The sequence below is a fragment of the Ptiloglossa arizonensis genome, chromosome 6 (assembly GCF_051014685.1).
Source record: "Ptiloglossa arizonensis isolate GNS036 chromosome 6, iyPtiAriz1_principal, whole genome shotgun sequence".
Taxonomy (NCBI): domain Eukaryota; kingdom Metazoa; phylum Arthropoda; class Insecta; order Hymenoptera; family Colletidae; genus Ptiloglossa; species Ptiloglossa arizonensis.
Genome location: NC_135053.1, coordinates 2,399,872 through 2,427,127, shown reverse-complemented (window position 1 = coordinate 2,427,127; position 27,256 = coordinate 2,399,872). Strand labels below are relative to the sequence as shown.

Here is a 27,256-nt window from a genome sequence, read left to right as displayed (position 1 = left end):
ATTACCATTGCATAAATTACTACTACAACTGGGATAAATTGTACCTTCAAAACAATTAGATATTAATATGGATAAAAACTCTACAAAGCAAACTTAAATAATGACAAAAGTGTAAGTGTTGAAATGGAAAGCTATAATTTTGTAATTACATTTTCATATTTTACGAAAGCTGTCGACCTGTTTACCGAATGTCTTCAATTTTTACTCGCAATACAAGTAAAAATTATCAGTATTTGAAACAGACCCATATACTTATGTTTTTATATTTACCTTAGCGACGAAAATAAGCAAGATTTCATTTGTTTCGGCTAATTATTTTCGTTTTTTCAAAGTATCACATTTTTCATCGATAACCTGGTTGTGATTACTAAAATAACACAGTAAATTTTATGTATTTCTAACGTATGCTACTATGGAAAATATATGCAAAACATACGCAGAATATAATTCATAAGATACAATAGTATGTAAGAGTTTATGTATTGGTACTTTTTTTGTTCCTATAAAATGGACTTGGTACACTACGTATAAATTGACGCAAAAGTGTTTTATGTATTTCATATACCTTGGAAGGAATGTTTTAATGGAATTATTATTTCTTTATATCGTACTTAAAAACGTCTTTAGTGTTAAATTATAATCTGTGGTAATTCTTAAACATTAATTAAATAAAAGTTTAACAAATTGTTTTTAGTTTTAAATATCTTGAGGCAGAGAATAAAAATTTATATAAATTACGCAACAAAAGAGACCCTATGCACGTAGTAGTTCAGCGCTATCTAATATAGGAGTCTCTCGTGTGCTTGCTTCTCCTTCTAATCTATCTTACCTTCCACTAAAATATCTATATTGTCTAAAAAAAAAAATAAAAAAAAAACGCGTAGCTCTAAAAGAGCAATCAAACTAAACTACACCATTGTCTTCGTAACGAACTTCGCATACGCTGTACTCGGTGTTTGTATTCTCGTGTTTGGGGGGGGGGGGGGGGAGAGAACCAAAAAGTCTCACGTGGCTTCTTTTGGACAGTATTGGCATAGCAGCTATTAAGAGAAGTTAGATTGTATGAACTCGAAGAATTTTCCGATGTACGCGAAATTCTTTTCTTATTAAACATTTGTCGTGTCTTTGGTGTTTTCGTCAAACTTATCCAGAATGCAATTTCAAACTTGCATCTCTCCTTGGAATCAAATCTAGGAGTCTCGAAGAAGTTATTGCGGAATCTGGCTCATGGATAACATTGTCAACTTTTGGTTTTCTATTCTTACAAAAGAATAAAAGAGGTAAATCATTTTACGTAACTGTGCTTCCAGACTATTAAACATGCAATTCTTAACACATAGAACTTAAGTTTCATTTATTATTCTGTAGGAGTTCGATACTTGCAACGTTCTCTTTGGGCTTAAGTACGATAAGGCAGCAGAAAACTCTGTTTACCATTACTGATTGAATAATTATGTTCAAACGATGTGAATATTCTTATTATGGTTGAATATTTAACACACTATATAGCACTATTTGCTAATGGTAATTTTATTTGAAAAATAAAATTTTAACGTGTAAAACCGTCCGTCGGTTCTGCGCTTATGAAATTTTATTCTTTCAGATATTGGTGAGTAAGTGATGAAAGTTTACAATAATTACTCTATTATGTAAGTAACATAGGAGGTTCGATAAATCTGAAGCTTACAGGATAAAGAAATTATTAAAAATTGTCAAGAATCGGTATTTCAGTAGACGACCGATCAATAGAGTTAAAATTGATTTGTTTTCTATATTTCATGCCAGATGTTTATTTTGTAATTTTGATGAAATTTTAGGTAAAGGATCGCGTAAAAAAGATATCCACGTTTAATTATTTTTGCAGATTTTCAAATATTGCAAAGGAAAATATATACGCAGATGTTCTTGTAAAAGGCCTCGTCGATCGTATTGTTTTAGTTACTATTATGAGACGAATATGATACACATTTAAACATTGAATATAAAATCAAATGTTAGGGTCTTCTTAGATGGACGAATATCATACCTGTTTTATTCGCTTTTTTGTGAAGTTAAAAACCCTGTGCTATCAATATATCTAAGGAAAGTGGAATTATAATGAAAACCATCTATCTACGATGTAGACCAATTTGGCAAAAGCAGTGTATTTCGGCTAAAGGAACTTTAGATATTCCACGATAGTGTGTCAAATATTTGTAATAAAGAAATGACACACCACATCACAATGATAATATTAAGACCGCATGCGAACCGGTGACCATGAGTTAGACGAGTAACTGAAAATCATTAAAAGACATTCATATTTGGGATGATTTTCATTGTAATAACTTCATGAACTTGATTAAAACAATTTTGTGGTAAATTAGACGAATAACTCGCAAACGGCGCAAAGCAAAAGATAAGAAAAGACGATTGAAAATTACGTCCACACATACTTACTTTTTAATAGATGTAATATAAAATTATCCGTTTATTAAACTATAATACTCGCCACGAGATTATTTTTTTTTGCTAGATATCGAATGTGGCAATAAATAAAATAAATAAAGAACAAGAATTCCAATTGGTATACTTTATCCGTATTGAAACGGGGAAAATAAATATTGTAAATCTTAACTATGAGAATGACAAAGTAAACGTGGATGTAAAATGGTGATATTCGAACGTATGTGAAGAAAGGGCTACCTGGATCAGTGAGAATAAAAAAGCAGTTATGAAATTGAAAAAGATCGAATAAATTTCATTGACAGTTAGAAATCGATAGATGTTGCATCACGTTAATCTAACAATAAGTCGAAATTATATCGATGTCCTCTGTTGCGTACATCTTATCAATTCTTCTTTTCGTCGTGTGTTTACAACGAAATCGCTCCATTCATCTATTCTCGTATACTCGTTTTCTTAAAGAAAGTGTTTTTTGTACAAAATGATGAATCTTTCAACATTGACAATACTATACTGCGGAGGGTAACCGAGTCTCGTCGTTAAAACAAAAAAATGGGGGTAAAAAAAGAGTCTTTGCAGAGAATTGAAATTCTGACTTCTTGTAGTGATTTTATTTTTTTTTTAATTATTTACGAGTTTTTTCATTAAGTGAAGTAAAACGAAGAAATTTTCTTCTGGTTTATTTTTCAATATATTATTTGGTTTACTTTCTGCTTAATCTGTCTTCCGAGAGTGTGATGTGAACTACCAGTTCCTTCGTGTTTAAGCCTGTGTATTTTTCTTGCTTTAATTATATAGTTACTATTCTCCATGGTGTAAAATTTTTTGAAAAAGGAGCGATTGATTTTGTACGAACGATATCTCCGTAGGCTTGTTTGAGGGTGTTTAAATATTTTAAATATTTTTTTAGGCAAAGGTTTAGTTAAAAAAATATTACGATTATTTATTACAAACTGCAATGAATAGCTCAAGTTTAAATGCAGAAGTTACACATACCCTGCCTATGAATCAAATTACCTCGTCAACAAGTAATTTCTAATATTAAATAATACGTTACATCAAGTTTATCACTTGTTTAATTATCACACTGCGGATTTAATGTATTTCTGGTTTATATATTCATATTTTACGTTTTCAATATATTATGTATACACTTTCTTTACCACACGAATGGTAAATGGATAGCTTGAGTTTTCAGCTTTGTTGTATGATAAATGCTGAAACATATGGGTACGCGGCTTTATATCTCGTTTGTGATATGTAATATAATCGACACAAGGTGCGTAATTAACCCTCGACATCGAGTCACGAGTATGTTCTGACCCAACGTTTGAATTTCATTAATTCTCGTTCAATTATGTGTGTTTCAAATGAAGTTTTACATTTATAAATTATTTATTTGTTTATTTCAAGGACGTAAACATTACATGGGTCAAAATGGACCCGGTGTAATAAAAAACGAAGTAAAAGAACTATACTGAATGATAGGCAGACGTTTCAAGCTGAAGTTTGAAAACAATTTATTTATATACATATAAAGTTATCCTTAAACCAGACTGGACTTATGGCATACAACTATGGTGCACAGCCACTAATTAAAATATTGAAATATTACAAACATTCAATTTTTTTTATTTATTTGTCACTCTGCGAAACGTATGTAACACTGTATGGTACATCTCAAGCGAAATAATTCATTGAGATCTATCAATGCCTCTAATTAAACAAGAAATATCACAATTTAGTCAATGCCGCATAAAACAACTAGCGTGTGACAAAAACCCTCTAGCTGCCAACTTAATCCAGGCGTTCCATTCTTCTCGATTAAAAAGGTTCACTCGATTAAATCTGGTGAGCAGATTTATTACATAATTTAAACCAATGCCAATATACACTATGTACAACTGTAACTTATAAGTTTTCACCCATATTAATTGCTAACTCCAACGCTTTTGCTTATAATTCCCTAGGAGGAATTGATTGTAGAATACTATACAAATACTTAAAAAAAAGGGAAAAAAAACACGTTCCTGGCGCACCCTATATTCTCGCACGCATACATTCCTTTTCATTCTAATCCCTAACCTTTCTCACTTCGTATAACATTTTTTTTCTTAATTTTGCTTGTAGAAAATTTTGTAGAAAAATTGGGACATTCTGCAGACATACTTATAAACGTGATCCGTGTATAGTGCGTGTTAGGAGTTCACGAAAAGAAACAAAGATAGCGGGGAAAACTTAAATAATTATTTACATTGACTGACATGCCATTTCACTCATGTCATGTTCAGATAGGACATTACGTACATAATTTTATCTTTGCGCCACGGAAATTATCTGAAGCTGTGTTTAGAAGTAAATGTATGATTGCCAATCGGTAGAACCGGTAAATTATCAATAGTTACCACCATTGATAGTTTCCGATAGTTTCGAATAAACTATTGATAATTTATATATGGAGTTTTCATTCTATGAAAATATATATAATTTTTTATTTAACAGGAAAAAAGATTCGAAGGATTAGAAGAGGGGAATCAATTTTGTAATAAGTAAAAGTGTAAATTATTTTACGTGTTTAGTACTGCTAAACCTTACAACCTCGTTAGTATAATTTATATACGGTAACTATACCCTTGTACGCAGTAATAAGCTAACTATTAATAGTTTTGAATTTTTATGAAGGAATTATGTTTCGATTAAATGTATCTATTTTGCAACCGCTTACGTCAGTATTCGACTTGGCCTTGGTTATTTATTAATTCTTGAAGCCTTTACTGATAGAATATGTAACTAAACAAGTTTCATCTGTGTAAACTCGTGGCTTTGATGCTGCGATTACTGTTTCTGTCAGTTATCAGGATTTATGCTCCAGTAGTAGGCACGAATAATCTCGTCTCCCACTAATTGATGCAGCTCGTTACTCTCCATACAAAATTACGTGCCAAATTATGCATTTATACTAAAGACCATTAGTTTAAGAGATTCCTTATGCGGTCATGTACAAGAAAATTAATGACGACAAATTTGTATAAATTTTTTGTAATATAATTATATCCCCCTAGAAAGCATTCAATATTTATTTTAAACATTTTTCAATGTTATTAAAAAAAGCGAAACATTTCAAATGATAGAATTAGATGCGTGCTAGGTACATATATATTTAAATAATACAGTAGAGCTTTTCGTATTCATACTAATTATAGTAGGATACAAAAGTAACCGAATAAAAGAATTTTCGTATAAGAAAATAATTACTTTTTTTCATATTAAACTTCATTTATTGAAATAGAAATGAACAAAATGTTCCAATATTTAAGTATTCTACATTTTTTTAGTTGCTAAATTACATTGTAAGTTTTCCAATGTAAATAACTGTGTGGAGTTACATTATATTTATGCCTCAAACTACTGAAGTCATTGTCAATCTCTATATTGTTAACTTCGTAATTGTTACGATCAAAATTCGTTCGATCAAACAAAAGAAAGTAGAAATATATTGTATGTATGTATGTCGAATAAAGTTTTACAAGTTGTTTTCTCAGAACCTAATTAAGATATCGATTTTACTTTTGCTATAGTTAAATGGTACTGGAAGCCTAATCTTTTAGTGTGTAATCAATTGTTTTAAGATTACTGCTGCAGGAAAAAGGAAGCCTCAATAATTGTTTAAACGAAAGGCAGTATTAGTTTTTTGTTACTCTATTAATATTCGCTATTCGATCTTTTATTCTCACTGCTAACTTCTACTAATTTGGCTAATGCTAGGCTTAGATGCAAAGTAAGTGCAAAAGTCAACTTTGTTTTCTTTAGTGGAAGGATATATTTTTATACGTGTATTATATTTTTTTACTTATCTTCTAACAGAGTCTTCTAAGAGTCGTGCAATAACCTAAAATTAAAGTTCAACTTATGTTTGTGTATCATCTTTCACCATGATTACTCATACTTTCAATACTGTAGTCTCCATTCATCTTGTAAGCTATATGTAATACATAAATGTCCGACAGGTATCAAGATTAGTTACCGTTAGAATAAGTAATTATACTTAACGTGAACTCGATTACTATCGAGGAAACTACGAAGTATGTTTCCTGTTAATATATGTTCGCGACATCGATTTAAATAAATCTGTATTTGTAATAATCCAACGGTTTGCCTTGCAATCGAAGATTCATCTGTAACGCTTTTACGATCCATAATAAATACGTATAGATATCATATCTTAATTATTGCAAATTCATAAATTTGAACAATTATTTAGCAACAGACACTACAAATTTCAAATTATATACAACTATTTGATAACAAACGTTACAAATTTTAAATTTTATACAATTATTTGGCAACGAACATTTGAATGAAACTCAAACGGTCTAAGTAATCTTGATATATTTTCTTTATTTAAAACTACAAACTTGGGAGTTAATAATGGAACAAGATATCTTCCAAATGGCCGCCTCGGCTTTTCTTTTACAGACCACCGATCTTTTCTCAAAATTTTTCACGACGTTTTCGCACAAATTCAGATCAATTTCACTAATGACGCGATCGATGTTGCCTTTCAGCTCTGGATTGTTGGCATAAACCTTACCTGTGACGCGACCCCAAAGAAAAAAGTCCAAAGGTGTCAAATCGCATGATGCCATTGTTTCATTCGCTGTGCGATAAGAAGCACCATCTTGCTGAAATCAAATATTAGTGAAGTCAAGACCTTCCAATTGATGCCAGAAATAGCTCACCCCCTAGATCTAGAAAATGGAAAATAAAAAAAAATACGTGTCAAATACTTTTCTAAGAACTATATTATATGTAAGTTTCATTAAAATTGGCGATTTACGCTTAAGTGACGTCGCTTATGATCACCATTCACCCGTTTGTGATTCCTTATAGGTTACACTGACGAATGTTAGGTGAAGTAGCTCCAGGAACATTATGTGGAGGTTGTGTGAGTGGATTTGGTCGGTTCAGAATCCAAATTCTTCGTGACTTGCGTATAGCCATATCAAATTTCCCTTGCCACTAACAATTTTAATGTACGAGTCGTAGAGTCAAAAACGACGAATATGAGTTTTTTCTTATCACTCTCGACTCAGCTGAAGTACGATTTATGGATAAATGGTTCGTTTGATTGAACGCTGTTTACGTTAAAAAGGTCTAAATAAATCTTAAAGGGGACTAAATTATATATAAAAATATTAAACAAATTTTTTCTCTATCTTTTATAACAAGGAAAAAATTGAATGAAATTCTTATTTAATGTATTCTCATATCACATTAATAACGTACATCATTATATACGACACAATCACGAATCGTAACATACATTTGCTTCAAAGAAAAGATCAAAGTGGTCAATAAAAACTACATTAAAGTTCATTTTGGAAGAAACTAATTCCCATTTATGCATTTTATAAATGTATAAATAGTGCATCTCATAACGTGATTCACTCATTCGCGATATAAAACTCGCTCGTAACAGACAATCGATGATATATATCGTAGATATCTCATTTTGTGCATAACGTATTTACGTTAGAATATTTTGAAAGAATGTTAAACTATATAAAAATATATAATAATTAAATATTAAATCAAAAATATTCAGGGTCGCGACAGGAGTAAAGATTAACTCAAGAGCAAAATTCCTAGCCAGAGTGTATCGAAGTATTGTTTAGTTCTTACGAATTTAATCAACAATGTAGAAACCGATAGTTAGTGTAGAGAAAGGTAAACTACGAGGTATCACCGTTAAAGGCGTTTTGGATTCTTCCTATATTGCTTTTTACGAGATACCTTACGCCGCTCCTCCCATTGGAAATCTTCGATTCAAGGTAACAGATATTATTTAAATTTACTAGACCGAATAAATCAATTTTTTGAAATTACGTAAAAAGTATTTTACGTAACAACAAAATTTGAAATCGTAAAAAGTTTAATTCATTTAATTCAAGATGATATACAACTTGAATCATGTGTTTAATACGTAGAGCTAAATTAAAACTCTCAAAGGTCCTAAGTATTTAAAAAATTTAGAGACTTTCTTATGCAAGGAATTCACTGCAATGTAACACACAATTTCTTAACCACTTGTATAAAATAAAATGTAAAGTGAAATGTATCGACGGAAGTCACTTACTAAAAATGGTTCAAACTGACTAATGAGCTCAAACTGTTAGTGTTAAAATGTTCATTTTGCAATGAACTGAATATTTTTCTATTTTTTGAAAAGCCAATCCATGTTTAGCCAGTGTACAGATAATATCTGAAGTTATTTTTCTAACTGTTGTCCAAGTCCCTCACTTTTTCAACGAGTTAAATATGTTAAAATAGATAGAGTTTCGATGAGTGATGCTTTCTTCATGACGATCAATTAAAATAGTATTTCGCTTGTCACTGAACTTTTGCAAATTGAATCATTTCACCACCATTATTATCATAATCCGCTAAATTTTCATTTTTAACAATTATTTCAATTTCAGAATATTTTGTAAAATAACTTGATTTATTTTTAATAGATGAATCGAGAACCAGTACATTGAAATCATTATGCAACGAGATATGTTCAAGATGAATCTGCTTGTGATACCTCGATCATTCCTACATTTCTATATTTTGATTTCAAAACGATCATATTTTGACTTGTATCATGTTCTGGAATTTGTATAAAGAAATTAGTCAGCTTTGAAATTTAAGTCATTAAGTGAAAAAGGAGGATGTTAAAAAATATCCATTTTTGGCATCGCTTGGAAATGAAAATGCAAAGGAAAAGTTATCACAAATGCGTTCAAATAATAATTAAACTTACGTATATTTATAATACATTTTGTCGTCTTCGGATATTGAACCGTCTTCAAATTAATTAACAAGAAACTCGGTGGGCAGATAAATTGAAGCTTGAAGTACCATATTGCATCTACTTTGCACCCAAATGACACATGAGTGTGAAATTATGGCTGCCAATACGGTTCTACTTTTGTCAATTAATACATATACAAAATATTTTAAACTGTTTGAATGTTGCGAATTCAGTTTCGTTTTCAGTAAAATGGTGTTAATTGGTTTCATAACAATTTGGTATTTTTCAATCAAATAAAAAATCAATATTATGTGATGATACTGCAACTTGGAATTCAAAATCTCAGCTGTCATTTACATGGTCAGCGTCATAACTAGGTGCTTGCTTCATTTGATACGTACTGTATTAACAGTTGAACAAGTTAATTAATCGAAATTCATTACAAAATATCATTATATTTTCGAAGTAATCGAAGAACGTATAAAAAGTCATTAAATATTTGGAGAACAGTTCGAACATTGAATCCCTTTGTGAAATCCTTATATTTTCTCAATATACATATTTCTCAACTGGATTTCATTTTCTCAAAATCAAAAAATGAGTCATTTTTCGATTCCAAGTGTCGATTTCAAATTTTTAGTTCACGTTCAAATAGTTTTTACTTTATTTCGAGTCTTATTACATTAGTTTTGTACAATACCAAAAACCATTTTGTAAGTAGTGTCCCCTGATGTTATATTCCTTGAAGAAAAATATTATTTTAGAACATATTAAACAAGCAGCATTATCTCTTATGCATGTATATATAAACATTTAGTAATAGTATTACTGGATGCATACATTTTTTTAATGCCCAAAGCACGTGTTTATGTTGATTACTAGTATATCCAGTACAGCTCGTATGTTAATTGTAAAACACAATCTAACAAGTTTAGCTTATTATTTAAAGGTTCATTATAGAATCAGTAAAAATAGGATCCTGGACGATCTACTCCATGGATGGGTGTCAAAGACTGTACTGTTTGCACTGGAAAAATTTGTACCCAGGCGATAAAACAGCCACCGTACAATGTTATTGGGACCGAGGATTGTCTTTACTTGAACGTCTATACCAATTCTCTTGGACAGCCTAAGCCAGTTCTGGGTCCATGGCGGTGGATTATCAACAGGAACTGCATGTTACAGACTTGTAAGGCCCGATTACTTACTCACGAAAGATGTCGTCATCGTTGCAGCCAATTACAGATTGGGTACATTCGGTTAGTTACATCATCATCTTCAAGTCAATAACTAGAAGAATGTTCTGTCACCTTAATTTCACAATTATTACAAATACTAACACCGAAACGTAGCATCTTTTGCTACGAATCGAAAGGGATTGAAAAGTACAACAATAATTTACCCAGTTTTGTGAATATTGTTGGTGTATTGAAGAAATTAGATCCCACACACAGAGAAGAGTTATTAAAAACTATCAAGGATCGGTATTTCAATGGACAACCAATACAGAGACATGCATTGGGCAAACTTCTAATTTGTTTGACAGATATTTTTTTTTGACATCCCGAATAAATAGTACATGGTGGATCGTGTAAAGAGAACATTCGTGCCTAGTTACTTTTTCAAATTTTCTTATTTCGGGAAGGAAACTACATATGCGGACCTCATAACAAAACGTATCATCAATGGTAATCATATTGTTTTCCAATCACAATTATCTGACGAATCGAATGCACATTTAGACATTGAAACATACATGTGACATAAAATCAATTGCAGGGCCGTCTCACATGGACGAATTATCGTATCTGTTTTATCAACCTCTTTGTAAAGCTTCAAACCCAGCACCACCAGCGTCTGGGACAAAAGATAGAGTTACAATGGAACGTTTAACTACGATGTGGACCAATTTTGCAAAGACAGGGTATGTCAACAAGGGAGCTTTAGATAAATTCCATGCTTGATTTTAACATTGATGTACGATATATTTTTAATGTAGAAACCCTACACCAGTTCACGATAATTTAATCAAAATCACTTGGAAACCGGCAACGAAAGATAATTTGAATTATTTGGACATTGGAGACGAACTTGAGTTGTTAGTCAGTGAAGAGGATGCGTTAGGCTACAAGTGAATGTTTCGATCAAGTTTACAATAAATATCACGGACGAATGTGTTGTTATACTTTTTCACGCATCACTTTTATACTTTTCCAATTGAAGATAATGACCTAAATATAGAACTTTTCCTGTTAAACCCGTTTAAAATAACCCCTTCTTCATATCACATTTTTCACATTTCCTTGAACAAATTAGGTATATGAGAAACTGGAAGTGTCAAAAATTCCTGTCGACACTTTAAACATTGAAGATTTAATGACACGTTAAAATTTAAACATTTTTTATTGTATTCGAATAAAAACACGTATTATCACATATTAATGTGTCGTTTCTATGAAAATAAAACCAAATACGATGCAATTTGAGTAATTTTTAGTTATGCTAAGTGAGCCGTTATTTGATCGTTTGACCGTACGTACCACTCACATTTGAAACCACGGTTGTCTAGTTGAGAGCGGGGAGCATCGTTCTCTCAATATCTCATTGTTTGTGTAAAATGTGATCGATTCGCCATTAAATGACACAAATGTGAACAGTTTCGTTCGATTCCTGATTTTAACAGGATAAGCTTTTCTTCTTTCCTCATTTCTTTTTACTGTTTTCACACACTGTTCTTTTCTTCGATTACTGGCTGCCATTGGCAAAATACCAAGGTGATCGCGCGCACTGTGAATGTTGCAAAGGTGTTCCGAGTTTCTAGTGGCGATCGTGCAACGAAATATTATTGTATTTAGATACGTCTATTATCTTAAATCTGAATTTTCCAATGTTATCTCGTACAAAGCAATCTAAGAAGGTCCTGATATACATTTGATAGCATCTCCTCGTACTTTACTTCACTTTGTAATTATCGGTTCGTTCAATGTTTCCCAAGCCTTTACCTTCGAGAGTACTATACACAATCAGTATATTGCTAATGCAATTTTAATTTCACTTAGAAAACTTGCAATATTAATACCATATGCAGTAAATGAAATGTCTACACGAGAATGTTTTAAAGACAACCCGCCTCGTTCGAATTTGCTATCGCGAATAAGTGATATGCAACGTGAGATTCATTATTTATACATAATGATGAGAAGGAATTTAAACGAAGGCTACGTTGGTTGTTTATTTCTTGTATCATTTGTACGCAAGGTGGGAGTTTTGGTCAGGTGAACACAACGTGTACAGTAGGCCTTAATGATGGTGTCGATCAATTTTCGGAGTAAGTTGTGATCGGTTTCGCTAAAATGTACCGATAATTAAGTGGATTAGCTTTTCTACTTCATTTTCTTTCTCTTCTGTTATCACCACTATAGAGTAAATAATTTGTATTATCATTGGGATTATTAGGTAATATTTTCACACTAATTGGTAACTTTACCAAAGCAAATACTGTTACTGTCGGAATCGAGTTCTTCATTAATTATTATTTTAGTATTATCACAAGTATTATTAGTTTCTTTAAAGTTTTTCTCTTTAAAAAGTACCTATGTTGTAATTTTCAATTAAACTCATTTTTGACAAACACCGCTTAAGATAAATAAAACTTATTCTAATCGTGTTATCGAACTGTATATTAATGGATACTGTATATTAATGGACATAATATATTGTACGAATAGAATTTTCATGCACAATCAAAGTATATATGTATATCCTGAGTGACGGACATACGACGTTTATAGAGAGGAATAACGAGGACATACAATACATGAAAATATTATTTTTCACATATTCATAAAATAGATAGGTATATGATATTTATACAACACAAAGAAACTGTCCAGAGCTATTTATTGCATATGAAAACTCGAATTCGATGAAACGTGGACATACAACGCGTGTCCAGTAAGCTATTGATATGGTAAGTGATCAAAATACCTTTTTTTGGAGTGCCCGTTGCAATATGCAGATTTGATGTATTTCTGGCGAATATGGAATATAAATGCAAAACGTATGCAATATTTGTCATTTTTTCCTTACCATAAACTGGACTTGGTACATTAAGTATACAGACTGGCGTAAATAAGTTTGAAATATTTCATATATTTTGGAAGATATTTTTAAAACAGACATAACTTATCTATACTGCGAATAGAAACGTTTTTTTGGTATTATATTATAATTTGCGATAACTCTACAACATTAGTGATGCGAAACATTAACAAATAAAAATTTAATCCCTACACAGAGTATGTATGTACGTTCATTGTCAAAAAACAAAATTAAAATACGAGTGACGCTACAAAGGCAGTCGAACAAAACGTATTATATCGTTGAGTGGGAGAACCAAAAAGTCTTGCTGAGCGTCCATTTTTTAATGCTGGCATAGCAATTATTAAAAGAGGTGAGATTATTCAAATTCGGGGAATTCTTCGAAGTACAATTTTTAATTTGTTACATGAGTTACGTTTTTGTACTCAGGTTGAGTCGTTCAGATACTAAATGATAATAAATGATTAACGAAAATGAAAGTAAAATTGAATGTTTTTAGCATTGAATTGTTGTTTACACTGTGTCAATCGCAAAAGTGATTCCGTATTACAATCAGGAAAGCGATGTCCATACTCTTTTACAATTTGTAACAGTTAATGTTCCTACTCTTCGTTTTTCTTAATTAGTTTATTAACAGCATATATTTTTATAGTTAATCTATAAAAAAATGACAGCTTAAGGTAACTTTCGCAAAGATGAATAAAAACTAGTCGTGTCTGGTAAATGAACAATTCGAGATGGGATGTGGCTTAATCCGATCGAACCGTGTTTTGAGAAGGATAAGGTGCTGTAGTTTAAATTGCAACGACCCTACAAGAAATTTGAACAAATATATTTTAACAAAATTAATGACAACTTATTCCGAAAAGTGATCAATACCATCATTAAGGTTTATCGTACACGTAGTCTTCTTTACCTGACCAATAGGTAAACTCTCACGTGATACAAAAAATAAAGAAACAGTTTAACCTTCATTTAAATATATTTCCATTTATCATCCTTACAAGAATGTATAAATAGTGCAATCTCACGTTGCATACTACTTATTCGTAACAGCAAATTCGAACGAGACGGGTTGTCTTTAGAATATTCTTGTGTAGATATTTCATTTACTAGAAAATTATTACAAAGTAAAGTGAACTACGAGGAGATGTTAAATGTACTAGGACCTTCTTAGTTTGTTTTCTACGACATACCATTGGAAAACTCAGATTCAAGGTAAGAACATAGGATAATGTCTCGTTATATGACAGTCACTCGGTACCTCTTGTGCACAGTGCACAAGATTCGATCGCCTTTGTATTTTGTCAATGGCAACCTGTATTCAAAGAAAAGAATAGTGTGTGAAAAAGAGTTAGAAGAAATGAGGAGAAGTCGTCGTGTTAGTACCACATTTACATCCGAACTTCTAGCAGTAAGTTTCATCTCGTTTCTCGTCATCTTCACTAGTACGACCAAGTGTTTCAAAAGTTAAAATAATGCTTCGCATGATAATCGCCACTGAAAAACATTGTCACATCGTATTATAGACGTCCCGTCATAATGGGAATATTAACATCGTTTGAACACGTCATTTGCTATTTCTGCAAAGCAGAAATTTGTCAAGTTCTTGGGTTTTTGGTCGAAGTAGTATAGAACGAGGTTTTAGACTTAGGTCGCATCTTGAGATAACAGATACCGATCCATGAAGAATTGTTGAATGGTTGCAAAAGCTATTCGGAAAGGAAATCGCAAAAGCTCAACCATTCCTTTTTGCAAAACAGGCAAAAGGGATTCTTTTGTTGAGTGTTATCATTTTCGTGCCATTCCCAATACATGACAGGCATAAGTTAAGATGCCCTTATCGTTCTACAAGAGATTACATTTGAAATGATCTTTGGAGTAAATTACAATAAATTAACAGAAAAACCTACATTACTAATTTGGATACTTGTCAAACAATGGAGCCACGTTTTTTAAGGATAGTTTCTATCCAATATAAATATTACATCTAACATAATTGTGCTCGTGTGAATTTTTGTTGTTTAAGACGATGGAGTGGAAGCGTTGCAAGCTTGTACTGATTACTTTTCCGAGTCTATGAACGTTTCAAGAAGTTTGAAGAATTTAGAATTTCCGTACGTCGTATGGGCAGGCAAGAAAGTATTAAATTAAATCGTTCACTCCGTACCAAGCAAGACAGATTCTGCTACTTAGATTTCTGACTGTGAGGAGTAGGAGATCGCCCATGTAGTTTGAGAATTGACATAATTTTACCCTGTTTATCTTAGCAAAGAAGAACTGAGAAACGCATGATAATAATGTTTTGATTAATTAATAAGAACCAGTAGATTTATGAATAGTAACATCTTCTGTGGTTTCCAGGAGGGACATTTCCAGGAAGTATAAACACAGGACGCATTAAGTGTGCAATCGCTACGTACAGTGCACTGCTCTATTAAAAAGTTCACGTGGATTTTGCCAACAATGTATAAACCAATAGTTACTATCAAGCAAGGTAAAGTACGAGGTTCTGCCGTAAAAAGTAGTCTCGGTTCTTCTTACATCGCTTTTCACGAGATCCCTTTTGCGGCTTCTCCCATTGGAAAACTCAGATTCAAGGTAACAGCGAGACTACCTACATTAAACTCGTTACGTCCTCATCGTTACATTTTTTCCGAAAATAGGATCCGGAGCCAGTTTCTCCGTGGATGGATGTCAGAGACTGCACCGTTTGTAGTGGAAAAATTTGTATACAGATGATAGAACAACCACCGTACAATACTATTGGGACCGAGGATTGTCTTTATCTGAACGTCTACACCAATTCTCTTAGCCAGTCTAAGCCAGTTATGTTCTGGATCCATGGCGGTGGATTCTCAAATGGAACTGCAAGTTACAGATTTGTAAGGCCCGATTACTTACTCACGAAAGATGTCGTCATCGTTGCGGCTAATTATAGATTGGGTGCATTCGGTTAGTTACATCATCATCTTCAAGTCAATAACTAGAAAAATGTTCTGTCACCTTTATTTCACAATTGTTACAAATATTAACACCGAAACGTAGCATCTATTGAAATTTTCAAGGTTTCTTGAATCTCGGACATCGAGCCGCACCCGGGAATCAAGGTTTGAAGGACTTGATTGCAGCTTTGCACTGGGTCAAGGAAAATATTGCTAAGTTTGGAGGAGATCCTAACAATGTCACCCTTTTCGGTCAAAGCGCAGGAGCTGTATTAACGCATGCCTTAACTTTATCACCGAATGCACGAGGTATATTTATTCGTCGTTCCTTATTCACCATTAGTGAAACTAGATGATATCCTTTAACGAATCGTAAAATATAATACAGTTGAAACGTGTAAATGATACGGTACGATGAAAATTTTTACAATTCATTACAAAATTATTGTTCTTTCACAGGGCTTTTTCACAAAGCCGTTATGCAAAGTGGAAGTTTGTTTTGTCCTTGGGGTTTCAAAAAAAATTCTTCAGAACGATGTTTTAAACTTGCGTCGCGTTTTGGAATAACATCTACCGATCCCAATGAAATTGTCGAATCGATGCGAAAACTGTCCGATAAAGAAATTGCCAAAGTTCAAGCGTCTCTTCTTACAGAACAAGTAAAATGTTTTTCCTTCCTAAGTGTCATGGCTATTGGCTAACTTCCAAACGTATAACGCATAAGTTAAGTTTTCTTCGTCATTTTACAGGAGAAGACTCTATTTGTAATACCTTTTGGAGTAAATTACGATGAATTCGCGGAAAATCCTCTGTTCCCGCTGAAAATAGAGGAATTACATTCAAACGACGACGATATTCCCATTATGAGCGGACATGCGGCGTACGATATAGCCATGTTTTGCACTGGTGATTATTATTATTAGGAGTAGTAATAGATTTTATTGTTCCCCTTCTTGGATTACATCTGTTTCCTACGTATAATCAACCTTAACGTAACTTACACTTACAACCTTAACCTAGCATACACTTTTATAGAATCTTTTTCCAGACTTCTACCAACACTTCGTCCATTCTCACTGCTTTGCTTAATATTTCTGCTGTTCCTAACTTCGATTTCCCTTCCTCCCCTTTCTCATATTCTCTTCCACTCTTAGTGGTGATTATTATGTGAAATAATATTTGAATTGTTGAAACAGTATATGTGTTCATACATGTGTTTTTTATTTCAGATGGACCGGAAGCGGTGAAAAAATATAACCGTCACCTCTCGGATTTTATCAATGTTGCAGGAACATTGAACGGATTAGGACCCACAGAAAGAGAAGAGTTAATAAAAACTATGAAGGATCGATATTTAAATGGACAACCAGTCCAACAACATACAATGGAGAAATTTCTAACTTGTTTGACAGATATTTACTTTGGCGTCTCGAATAAATTGTACATGTTAGATCGTGTAAAAAGAACATCCGCGCCTAATTACTTTTTCAAATTTTCTTATTTCGGGAAGGAAACTACATATGCGGACCTCGTAACAAAACGTATCGTCAATGGTAATCACATTGTTTTCCAATCACAATTATCTGACGAATCGAATGCACATTTAGACATTGAAACATACATGTGACATAAAATTAATTGCAGGGCCGTCTCACATGGACGAATTATCGTATCTGTTTTATCAACCTCTTTGTAAAGCTTCAAACCCCGCACCACCAGCGTCTGGGACAAAAGATAGAGTTACAATGGAACGTTTAACTACGATGTGGACCAATTTTGCAAAGACAGGGTACGTTAACAAAGGAGTTTTAGCTAAATTTCATGCTTGATTTTAACGTTGATGTACGATATATTTTTAATGTAGAAACCCTACACCAGTTCACGATAATTTAATCAAAATCACTTGGAAACCCGCAACGAAAGATAATTTGAATTATTTGGACATTGGAGACGAACTTGAGTTGTTAGTCAGTGAAGAGGATGCGTTAGGCTACAAGTGAATGTTTCGATCAAGTTTACAATAAATATCACGGACGAATATGTCATATCACATTTTTCATAGTTTCCGGTGCAAATGAATTAAACGAGAAACCAAGTGTGTTAAAATATCCTGTTGCTATTCCATAATGGAATATAAAACTAATCGATCGTAGCTACTTCCGCGAGCCGAGTGTTGATTTGAAAGAAGCTATCGGTCTGCATTTAATGGCCACAAACTTAATCAAAGTATTTGTAACATACGAGTGTGATTTTTCGATGAAAATAAAACTAAATGCGATGCAATTTGAGTAATTTATAGTTATCCTAAGTGAGTCGCTATTGTAGGAATTTTATTTAATAAGTTAGTGATGATGGTTATAGAATAAGGGTGAATACAGTTCTAGGATGGACGTGTATCGAATGATGTAGTGGTAGGAACAAAATATTAACAAATCACACAATTAATGACTACGCTAACTACGCTTACAACGCTCACTACGCTGACACTACTATACGCTGACTACGCTGAGTACACTGACTACGCTGACTACGCGATGTAACGACTCTCGATACTTAATTTCTACGAATGGCTTCATCAACTCGGTCCATCCGGAACGCTGCCAGTGCATTCCGATTGTCAAGCTCGAATTCGACGAACGCCCTCCCGATAAGACTTACTCCGAAAACTAGACGTGTGAAACTTTTCAGCCCGTACATTACAGAAGTCTTCCTGTCGCTACGTCGTTACGCTGTCCGTTTTAAGCCACTGTTTCTCGATTCCGAATTTCAAGTAAAAGTTCTTAGTTTGGATTCACACTCGAATCCTTCACCAATAAATGACAGATTAGAGTTTGTCCCGTCACACTGACTACGATGACTACGAATGACTACGATGACTACGATGACTACGATGACTACGATGACTACGATGACTACGATGACTACGATGACTACGATGACTACGATGACTACGATGACTACGATGACTACGATGACTACGATGACTACGATGACTACGCTGACTACGCTGACTACACTGACTACGCTGACTACGCTGACTACACTGACTACGCTGACTACGCTATTCCTTCTTTACGCGACACGACGTTCTTTTCCAACAAGGACTCTCAATGCCTGCCAAAGACTGAAAATGACTAAAAACTTCCCTAAACGCTCTTCCTTCAAATCTTATATCTTCACACGCATTCATTCCCTTTCATTCTAATCCTCAGTCTCTCTCATCTGGCGACAGACCGGCGCCCAAGCGTTTACCGCATGCAGTACATTCTTCTAGGCCTGCACTCGAAGCAGGTCCAAGTGAGAACGAAAAATTCCAATATCACACTATTTGATCGCTTGAGCGTATATACCACTTGCATTTGAAACTATGGTCGTCCACTTGAAAATTTTCTTTTCTTATATACGTCACATTATTATGGAAAATAAATATGAAATGAATGATTATTATTATTATGATTAGAGTATATGCGTAAAACTATCGCGACTACATTTAACACTAATCTACAACGTTTATCGACAACTGTCAACAATGAGACTCGATCAGAGACACACTGTTTTCTTTGAACGAAACACTATGCTACACTAATCCCGTTCAATGTTACGGTCCCGTTTATATAGTAGTTCCCATTCTGGGCCTACGTGACCTAGGTAAGGAGATTATTGTCATCTCGGGGAATGCGAGAGGCATAGACTTGGTGCACTTGTCATCTAGGATGGTTGCTGAGACGATAAACAAACGTTGGATCTGCTTTATATCGGTCATTGCCTGAAAACTCAACTGTCCCAACGACCAATCCTCTTTCGTCGGCCTCAGTCCCTCGCGTAGGGTTGCATGTTCGTATAGCTTACCGCTGTCTTGAATTTCTATGGCAGGAATGCGAGAAAAGTGGAAAGGGTACACCTATTTTCTAATGTACATATTCAATTCCAGTTCGCTATTCGTCGCAGTGGTTACAGACACATGTGGACTGACTGACGAAGAAGGTAACGAGATAGAGAGAGATAATACATTAGTTATATTTGTAGTATCGGATTTTCCGAGTCCGCTTGGAACAACAAGTTAGCACGTGCGGATAGACCTGGGTCAGGGTAAACATTTGGTGCCGATCTGTCCGCCAGCTTTTATGATAGGCCCGAGTATTCCTTTACAGGGGGTCTTGCGCGACGACCGAGTGTAATGGGGATGAAAGAGAATACATGTGGCTCGGAGAAAGTGAAGTATGTTTGGAAAAGACGAACGATTAGGATGGCCAAACTTGACCGAATGTCTGAAGTGAGAGAGACTGAGGAATAGAATGAAAGAGAATGAATGGGCATGACTATATAAAGTGCGAAAGGAACGTTTGACAGTACGGTGTGTCCAGAGTTCAGGAGAGTACAGTGTGTCCTGAGTGTAAGAGTACGACGTCGAGGGTATGTCCGGAGAGTGTGTCGGGGACAGTATGAATAAGAAGACAATAAGACGAGACAGTTAAAAGACGCACTAGGACGAAAGACCGGTATAAGACTTAAGCAACAAAGACGATAAAAGACGCGTGCCGAGGGCATTAAGACGGTTAGCTTAGTTTAATACGCGGTCGATCTACCTTAGTGAAAAGCGAAACTGATCACCAACACTACGCCTAATACTAATATCACTGTAATATATAATATTCTTAAATATACTTCAATATACCGCACGAGTACAACAGTTATTTGGGGGCTCGTACGGGGATAAATAACTGAAAACGCTTCTCAAGTGATCCAAAGAGAAGAGAAAAACGACATATCTAATACAGAACAAGAATTTTTGCTGATTCTTTTAAAACACGCTAGGGAAGCATTAGTTATATAATTACTAGTAGAAGTAAGTAAAATTCTTTCCAGGAACAAAAATAATTTAATAAAAATATAATTTAGAAATAAATAAAAATGAATTTTTTATTCATTTCAAAAGAAGTTATATAGTATGTCACTTATGACACATAAATGTAGTTACGATTTTTTGGAGATTTTCAATAGTTTGATGAAAAAATCTTTCGGACGAAAGTTAATCAGTTTCTGGACAACTACGAATTTAGATTAAAAATGTTTAAATGTGTAAACACGAGTAAAACTTTTTCTTAGTAAATATTATGATAGCTTTCATATGTTGTTGTACGGACAAAATCTATCCATTTGACATAAGAATCAGCTTACATACATTTTCACATTACAGAGAGCATCAGTTTAGCTTCGAATACTTTGTATAAAAAAAAATATATTATGCAAAAGAATGAGTGGCCTTTTTTTTAGAAAAATTTTATTTGCAAGAATGAGCTGTCTTGATTTTAATATGTATCATACAAACAGTACATTGTGACCAATAAATGAAAAACTTACATAGAATGTCCACGTTTAACTATTTTTTGTAAGGTTTGTGCTTTTCCTATAATCCTCTTATATTTTCTTATTGTACATTATTTTTTTATTGAAGAAAATATTGACCGAGACAAAAAAAAAATTTTTCATAAATATATTAAACGAAAAATTATGGTGTTTTCAAATTTAAGAAATGGATGAATTCAAAATAAAGGAGAAGAAAAATTCAGATTGAACGATCAACCTACAAATTTCGATGGTTTTCGTTTTTAATCGTGTTTTAACTTGCAGGATGTTTCCGCGAGCTGCAAACAGTGGAATACCTCGTATGAGATTGAAAACAACTTTTATAAAAAGAATGTTCTTCCAAGAATTGTTTAGTGTAAAGGAATAAATGGTGCGGTGTAAATAGTTTTTCTATGGGTAACGTAATGGAAGAGATTTTAATATCATATCAATTTTTTAAAATAGAACCCTTCACTCGTTTATTCATAATACGGTAGCATTTATTGAGACAAAATTATAGATCTGCTTATGAGGCTATTTAGTGTAATACAAAGTAATAAATTCGTGAATTTTTAAGTAGACGTCTTTTCGACGTCTCGCTGTAAATAAAAGCAGAACTTCCTGCCTGCTCTGATTCGTTTCAAATTATCGAATACGAATGAGAATTCGAATCACAAAAGTTACGAAGTTTTGCAAGGACAGAAGCGTGTTTATTTTTTTCCTTTTGTTCTGTTCTGTATTTTTAGCATATAATTGAACAGATAAAAACTTCTTATGTTTATATCGAGCAGCCGAATAAGCGTCAACTGGCGATTTGCGTTTAACCAATTCCTTAATAATTTACGAATTCATTACTTTACATTAGATTAAATGGCTTCATAAGCAGGTCTTTGAATTCGTTTCAACAAATGTTATCGTATTAGAAATAATCGAGTGTAGGGTTCTATTTAATGAAATTAATTCGACTTTAAAATCTTTCCCACCACACTATCTACAGAAAAATTATTTATAGCATATAATATCTACTTGTATATCAAATAATTTTTGTAAACATATTTCTTTCGTAACATCAATACTGTACGAGATATTCTACTGTTTCAAGTTCGTGGAAAAACTCTGTCTAGATTGTTATTTAATTTTCCGAAAGGATAGCTTATTGAAGGAACATTAATTAAACGCTTCTTCGATATTCGTATAAAATGTTTTCTAGCTTTATGGTCTTGGTAGTACTGAATGCAAATCACTTCGAAATTAGAATCTTTTACTTTGCAAATTAATTGCACTATTTTATATATAGAAAAGACAAATAAGAACAAAGTAACGGGTGAGGTATTTTTATTATGGAATTTGTTCCTTTAAGTCAGATCTCCTTGTTATGTATATAAATTTATCATACAGATTAGATGGCGACAGTTTAAAAAAAAGTCTGGAGACAGTCTTTGGACAAATAGTGTTCAGTCTTAACTATATCCCAATGTGGACATACGACATGCGTTTACAGACTGTCCATGAACATTTTCCACAAATAGCATTAAAGTCAACGGAAAATATCCGTCGATTGACCATGAACATTTTGCACCAATAGCGTTGAAGTTGTTAGAAAATGTCCGCTGGTTGTTCACGGAAAATTAGGCGCCCCGTCAGTCTAGTCGGGGCTTAAATAAGCGGACAGACTGCTTTTGAAATAACAGTCAACCAGAGATCAACATCAGATGGGCCCAGTTAAAGAGTAAGTTTACAAGTTCACTGTATTTTTATATTTACATTACTCGTGTATACATTTGTACGATCGAGCGATCGAAATCGTAATGTATTTTATTGTTATTAATATGCCGATAGAAGTTCAATACATACGTACACAATTACTCATTACGAATATACTTTGTTAGCAAAATCAGGACAATTCGAGTTCAAATGACTTCTGACATAATGATTCGTTAACTTCAAGGGTCGCTCAAATAGATTGAGAATTGACTTGATTTTACCATACCTATTTCAACAAAGAAGAATTGACAAACACCTGATAATAATGTTTTGATTAAACGCTATTGTTCCGTGTGCTTGCCAAATTACTCGTGTTATCTCAATCGAACTGGTACTTACACTAAAGGTACAGTACAGTACATGCATGTCAAGTAGCTCATTACTTTTTAAACAGATCTCGTACTATTGTAATTTCAAAACGAGTTGTGTGACCGTACTACGATACTTGCCAAGTGATTAGTGATAACATATACTAGTACACTTGAAGGTGAAGGTCCAAAACATCGATAAAAACTCACTCGTTTATTACATCCAAAGTCTCGTATCTATTTAATGTTCCCGCATACAGATAATCCATATATTCGATAATATTCGACATAACTGTCACATATGTGTCGAAATAGGCTCTAACAAGCTATACTCTTTTTAATTGTCCGTGCCAACGTATTGTCTATTAGGAAACATATTGAAACCGGTATTTGAACATTTATAAATAAAATTGAGGTATACTTCCAGGAAATATAATCACAGATCGTATTAAATGTGCAATCGCTACGTACAGTGCACTGCTGTATTAAAAAGTTCATGTGGATTTTGCCAGCAATGTATAAACCGATAATTACTGTCAAGCAAGGTAAATTACGAGGTGTTACCGTAAAAAGTAGTCTCGGTTCTTCTTACATCGCTTTTCACGAGATTCCTTTTGCGGCTTCTCCCATTGGAAAACTCAGATTCAAGGTAACAGCGAGACTACCTGCATTAAACTCGTTACGTCCTCATCGTTACATTTTTCCCGAAAATAGGATCCGGAGCCAGTTTCTCCGTGGATGGGTATCAGAGATGCCTCTGTATGTCAGGGCAATATCTGTATACAGAGAGAAGAACAGCCACCGTACAATGTTATTGGGACCGAGGATTGTCTTTATCTGAACGTCTACACCAATTCTCTTAGCCAGTCTAAGCCAGTTATGTTCTGGATCCATGGCGGTGGATTCTCAAATGGAACTGCAAGTTACAGATTTGTAAGGCCCGATTACTTACTCACGAAAGATGTCGTCATCGTTGCGGCTAATTATAGATTGGGTGCATTCGGTTAGTTACATCATCATCTTCAAGTCAATAACTAGAAAAATGTTCTGTCACCTTTATTTCACAATTGTTACAAATATTAACACCGAAACGTAGCATCTATTGAAATTTTCAAGGTTTCTTGAATCTCGGACATCGAGCCGCACCCGGGAATCAAGGTTTGAAGGACTTGATTGCAGCTTTGCACTGGGTCAAGGAAAATATTGCTAAGTTTGGAGGAGATCCTAACAATGTCACCCTTTTCGGTCAAAGCGCAGGAGCTGTATTAACGCATGCCTTAACTTTATCACCGAGTGCACGAGGTATATTTATTCGTCGTTCCTTATTCACCATTAGTGAAACTAGATGATATCCTTTAACGAATCGTAAAATATAATACAGTTGAAACGTGTAAATGATACGGTACGATAAAAATTTTTACAATTCATTACAAAATTATTGATCTTTCACAGGGCTTTTTCACAAAGCCGTTATGCAAAGTGGAAGTTTGTTTTGTCCTTGGGGTTTCGACCAAAATCTTCCAGAATATGGTTTTCAACTGGCGAAACTCCTTGGTATAAGTTCTACCGATCATGAAGAAATTGTTGAATTGTTGCGCAGGGTGCCAGCAAAGGATATCGTCGAAGCTCAACCGAATATTGATTCAAAGAAGGTAAAACATTTGGTGTTACCTGTGGGTAACATGGGATCGTAAATGTCATTACTGTGCTTCACGATTGTCTCGAAATTTTTTCGCAGATAACGGTTATAGGATTGCATTTGGTGTTATAGATGTGCGGTAGCTTGAACTTTCCCTTTGGAGTCAATTACGACGAAATAGCGGAAAACCCTGTTTTACCAATGCAAATTGGAAAATTGTGTTCGAACGATGTCGATATTCCTATTATGATGGGATATTTGGCATACGAAGCCGTTATGTTTCTAAATGGTAATTTATATGAAATGTAATATTTTAACGATCAAGAAGCTCGATCGTTCTAATACAAGCTTTCCTTGTTTCAGATACATTAATGGAAGAGTTAAAATCTAAAAATTTTGACATACTCGAGAATGTAAAAGTTTTAAGGGAATTTGAAAAGTTGGAATCCACGGAAAGAGAAAAATTATTAAAAATGATTAAGGATCGATATTTTTCTGGACAACTATCCAATGAATTCAACATAGACTTGTTTGCAAAATTCGCGTCGGATATTTATTTTGGCATTCCCTTGAAGTTGCATGTTGAAGATCGCGTAAGGAGGACATCCACGCCTACTTACTTTTACAAGTTTTCACATTTTGGGAGGGAACCAACGTACACGGATCTCCTAGTAAAACGTTGCATTAATGGTAATCGTATTATTTTCTATTGTATGATAAATATGATACGTATTAGGACACTGAAAGGCAGATATAATATACAAATAATATAAGAAAAATTTTAGGGGCAGCTCATATGGATGAATTGTCATATTTGTTTTATTTGCCTCTCTGTAAATATGGAAACCCTGCACCACCGGCCAATGATACAAAAGACAGAATAATAATAGAACGTCTGACTACAATGTGGACAAACTTCGCTAAAACGGGGTAAGTTGTCCATAGAATGTTATATGTATGTATTATATAATACATTCTAGGTATAATTTTAACGACAAAGTATCCAATATTTTTAATACAGAAATCCTACACCAATTCTCAATGATTTAATTAAAACAACGTGGGAACCTGTAACGAATGACAAGTTCAATTATTTGGAAATTGGTGAAGAATCTGAACTGTTAATCATGCAGCCGCACATCTTCTGTTCCAAATGATCTTTCTAAACCAATCTACAGTAAAAATTCATATGGAATTTAAGTAATTATATTAATTATTAAAATATAGTACAACCTTTGAAGATATATACCTATTAATTTTTTCGTCTTACGAGTATATTATTTAAATTTATTACAAAAACGGAAGATTTATGCTACTTTCAATGTCTGTCATAAAACTATGAATAATTTATAGAAAAGGATCATAATCATTAAACATAAAATTTGATAATAAAATTGTACTCGAATTGTACTAGATAACGCACCAGCGTATTATTTACCCTACCATGCTAATTAAAATATAATAAATGAGAAGTGAACGTGCAATCGATTCCATAAGTTAAATTATTTGTCTGACAGTGTAGTATTGGCCGGAAAAGTTATGAAATAAACACTTTCTTCGATATAGTTGTAAATATTAAATATTGTCATTAATCGTATACGATTCTACTCTGAGTAGAATTTTAATCACTACTCAAATCTAATAAATATTTATAATTATATCGTGTTCACAAGTGATTACGCTTGAAGATAAAAGTCGGAATTATTAGCGAAACTCTTTGTCTATCCTTTATAAAAACATGTATCTGATTCCAGTCCTTGAGAACATACTCATTATATTTCCATTGATAACTTCGAGCGGGACTCATTGTATTCGAAGTATAAAATGTGTATTTCTGGTACCTTTTCTTTCAAGTAACTTTCTTCACATGGAACATACTCGAATTAAAATATTTTTCACATAACATTAAAAT

General features: G+C 33.5%; 2 protein-coding genes and 1 long non-coding RNA gene across 10 annotated transcripts; 2 read left to right on the top strand and 1 right to left on the bottom strand.

Moving 5' to 3' along the window:
* The first annotated feature begins 1,015 nt into the window (after positions 1 to 1,015).
* LOC143148561 (bile salt-activated lipase-like) lies at positions 1,016 to 11,414 on the top strand. Of its 3 annotated transcripts, XM_076314999.1 has the most exons (9): positions 1,016 to 1,280; positions 1,369 to 1,609; positions 7,011 to 7,254; positions 7,336 to 7,563; positions 8,051 to 8,276; positions 10,202 to 10,500; positions 10,676 to 10,929; positions 11,021 to 11,165; positions 11,241 to 11,414. In XM_076314999.1, exons 7-9 carry the CDS (start codon positions 10,821 to 10,823, stop codon positions 11,374 to 11,376), a joined length of 390 nt encoding a protein of 129 aa, XP_076171114.1. In that variant the 5' UTR covers positions 1,016 to 1,280; positions 1,369 to 1,609; positions 7,011 to 7,254; positions 7,336 to 7,563; positions 8,051 to 8,276; positions 10,202 to 10,500; positions 10,676 to 10,820; the 3' UTR covers positions 11,377 to 11,414. The 3 variants fall into 3 exon arrangements, with proteins under 3 accessions (XP_076171114.1, XP_076171113.1, XP_076171115.1); XM_076314998.1 differs by having other exon boundaries at positions 7,336 to 8,276; XM_076315000.1 differs by lacking the exons at positions 1,016 to 1,280; positions 1,369 to 1,609; positions 7,011 to 7,254; positions 7,336 to 7,563; positions 8,051 to 8,276 and having other exon boundaries at positions 9,904 to 10,500.
* On the bottom strand, positions 6,852 to 12,373 carry LOC143148562 (uncharacterized). 6 transcript variants are annotated; one of them, XR_012992521.1, is made up of 7 exons: positions 11,782 to 12,373; positions 10,998 to 11,098; positions 10,644 to 10,904; positions 10,082 to 10,531; positions 9,251 to 9,982; positions 7,283 to 9,096; positions 6,852 to 7,193 (listed from the first exon to the last, which is right to left on the bottom strand). It is a non-coding gene; the product is annotated as an uncharacterized LOC143148562 (long non-coding RNA). The 6 variants fall into 6 exon arrangements; XR_012992523.1 differs by having other exon boundaries at positions 11,789 to 12,373; XR_012992519.1 differs by having other exon boundaries at positions 10,644 to 11,098.
* Positions 12,374 to 14,403: 2,030 nt separating this feature from the next.
* On the top strand, positions 14,404 to 26,764 carry LOC143148357 (uncharacterized). The gene is made up of 43 exons (XM_076314640.1): positions 14,404 to 14,560; positions 15,707 to 15,943; positions 16,009 to 16,297; positions 16,411 to 16,596; positions 16,747 to 16,946; positions 17,037 to 17,193; positions 17,517 to 17,840; positions 17,932 to 18,076; positions 18,152 to 18,283; positions 18,441 to 18,575; positions 18,910 to 19,057; positions 19,111 to 19,293; positions 19,500 to 19,584; positions 19,822 to 20,045; positions 20,161 to 20,182; positions 20,236 to 20,346; positions 20,439 to 20,505; positions 20,652 to 20,727; positions 21,289 to 21,376; positions 21,455 to 21,512; positions 21,562 to 21,617; positions 21,919 to 21,953; positions 21,999 to 22,009; positions 22,099 to 22,126; positions 22,380 to 22,451; positions 22,520 to 22,573; positions 22,646 to 22,734; positions 22,844 to 22,901; positions 22,994 to 23,169; positions 23,219 to 23,272; positions 23,325 to 23,381; positions 23,473 to 23,541; positions 23,744 to 23,796; positions 23,858 to 23,884; positions 24,075 to 24,091; positions 24,148 to 24,354; positions 24,420 to 24,708; positions 24,822 to 25,007; positions 25,158 to 25,357; positions 25,477 to 25,633; positions 25,708 to 26,034; positions 26,130 to 26,274; positions 26,366 to 26,764. Exons 2-43 carry the CDS (start codon positions 15,809 to 15,811, stop codon positions 26,499 to 26,501), a joined length of 5,268 nt encoding a protein of 1,755 aa, XP_076170755.1. The 5' UTR covers positions 14,404 to 14,560; positions 15,707 to 15,808; the 3' UTR covers positions 26,502 to 26,764.
* The last annotated feature ends 492 nt before the right edge of the window (positions 26,765 to 27,256 follow it).

What these genes read in the sequence shown, in the direction of transcription:
- LOC143148357 (XM_076314640.1), top strand. Translation starts at nt 15,809, where the DNA reads ATGTATAAACCAATAGTTACTATCAAGCAAGGTAAAGTACGAGGTTCT. An exon ending in CACGGAAAATTAGGCGCCCC is followed by an intron (nt 23,273 to 23,324) that starts GTCAGTCTAGTC and finishes TTGAAATAACAG; the next exon opens with TCAACCAGAGATCAACATCA. An exon ending in AGCCGTTATGTTTCTAAATG is followed by an intron (nt 25,634 to 25,707) that starts GTAATTTATATG and finishes TCCTTGTTTCAG; the next exon opens with ATACATTAATGGAAGAGTTA.
- LOC143148561 (XM_076314999.1), top strand. Translation starts at nt 10,821, where the DNA reads ATGGTGGATCGTGTAAAGAGAACATTCGTGCCTAGTTACTTTTTCAAA. An exon ending in AACAAAACGTATCATCAATG is followed by an intron (nt 10,930 to 11,020) that starts GTAATCATATTG and finishes AATCAATTGCAG; the next exon opens with GGCCGTCTCACATGGACGAA. An exon ending in ACCAATTTTGCAAAGACAGG is followed by an intron (nt 11,166 to 11,240) that starts GTATGTCAACAA and finishes TTTTTAATGTAG; the next exon opens with AAACCCTACACCAGTTCACG.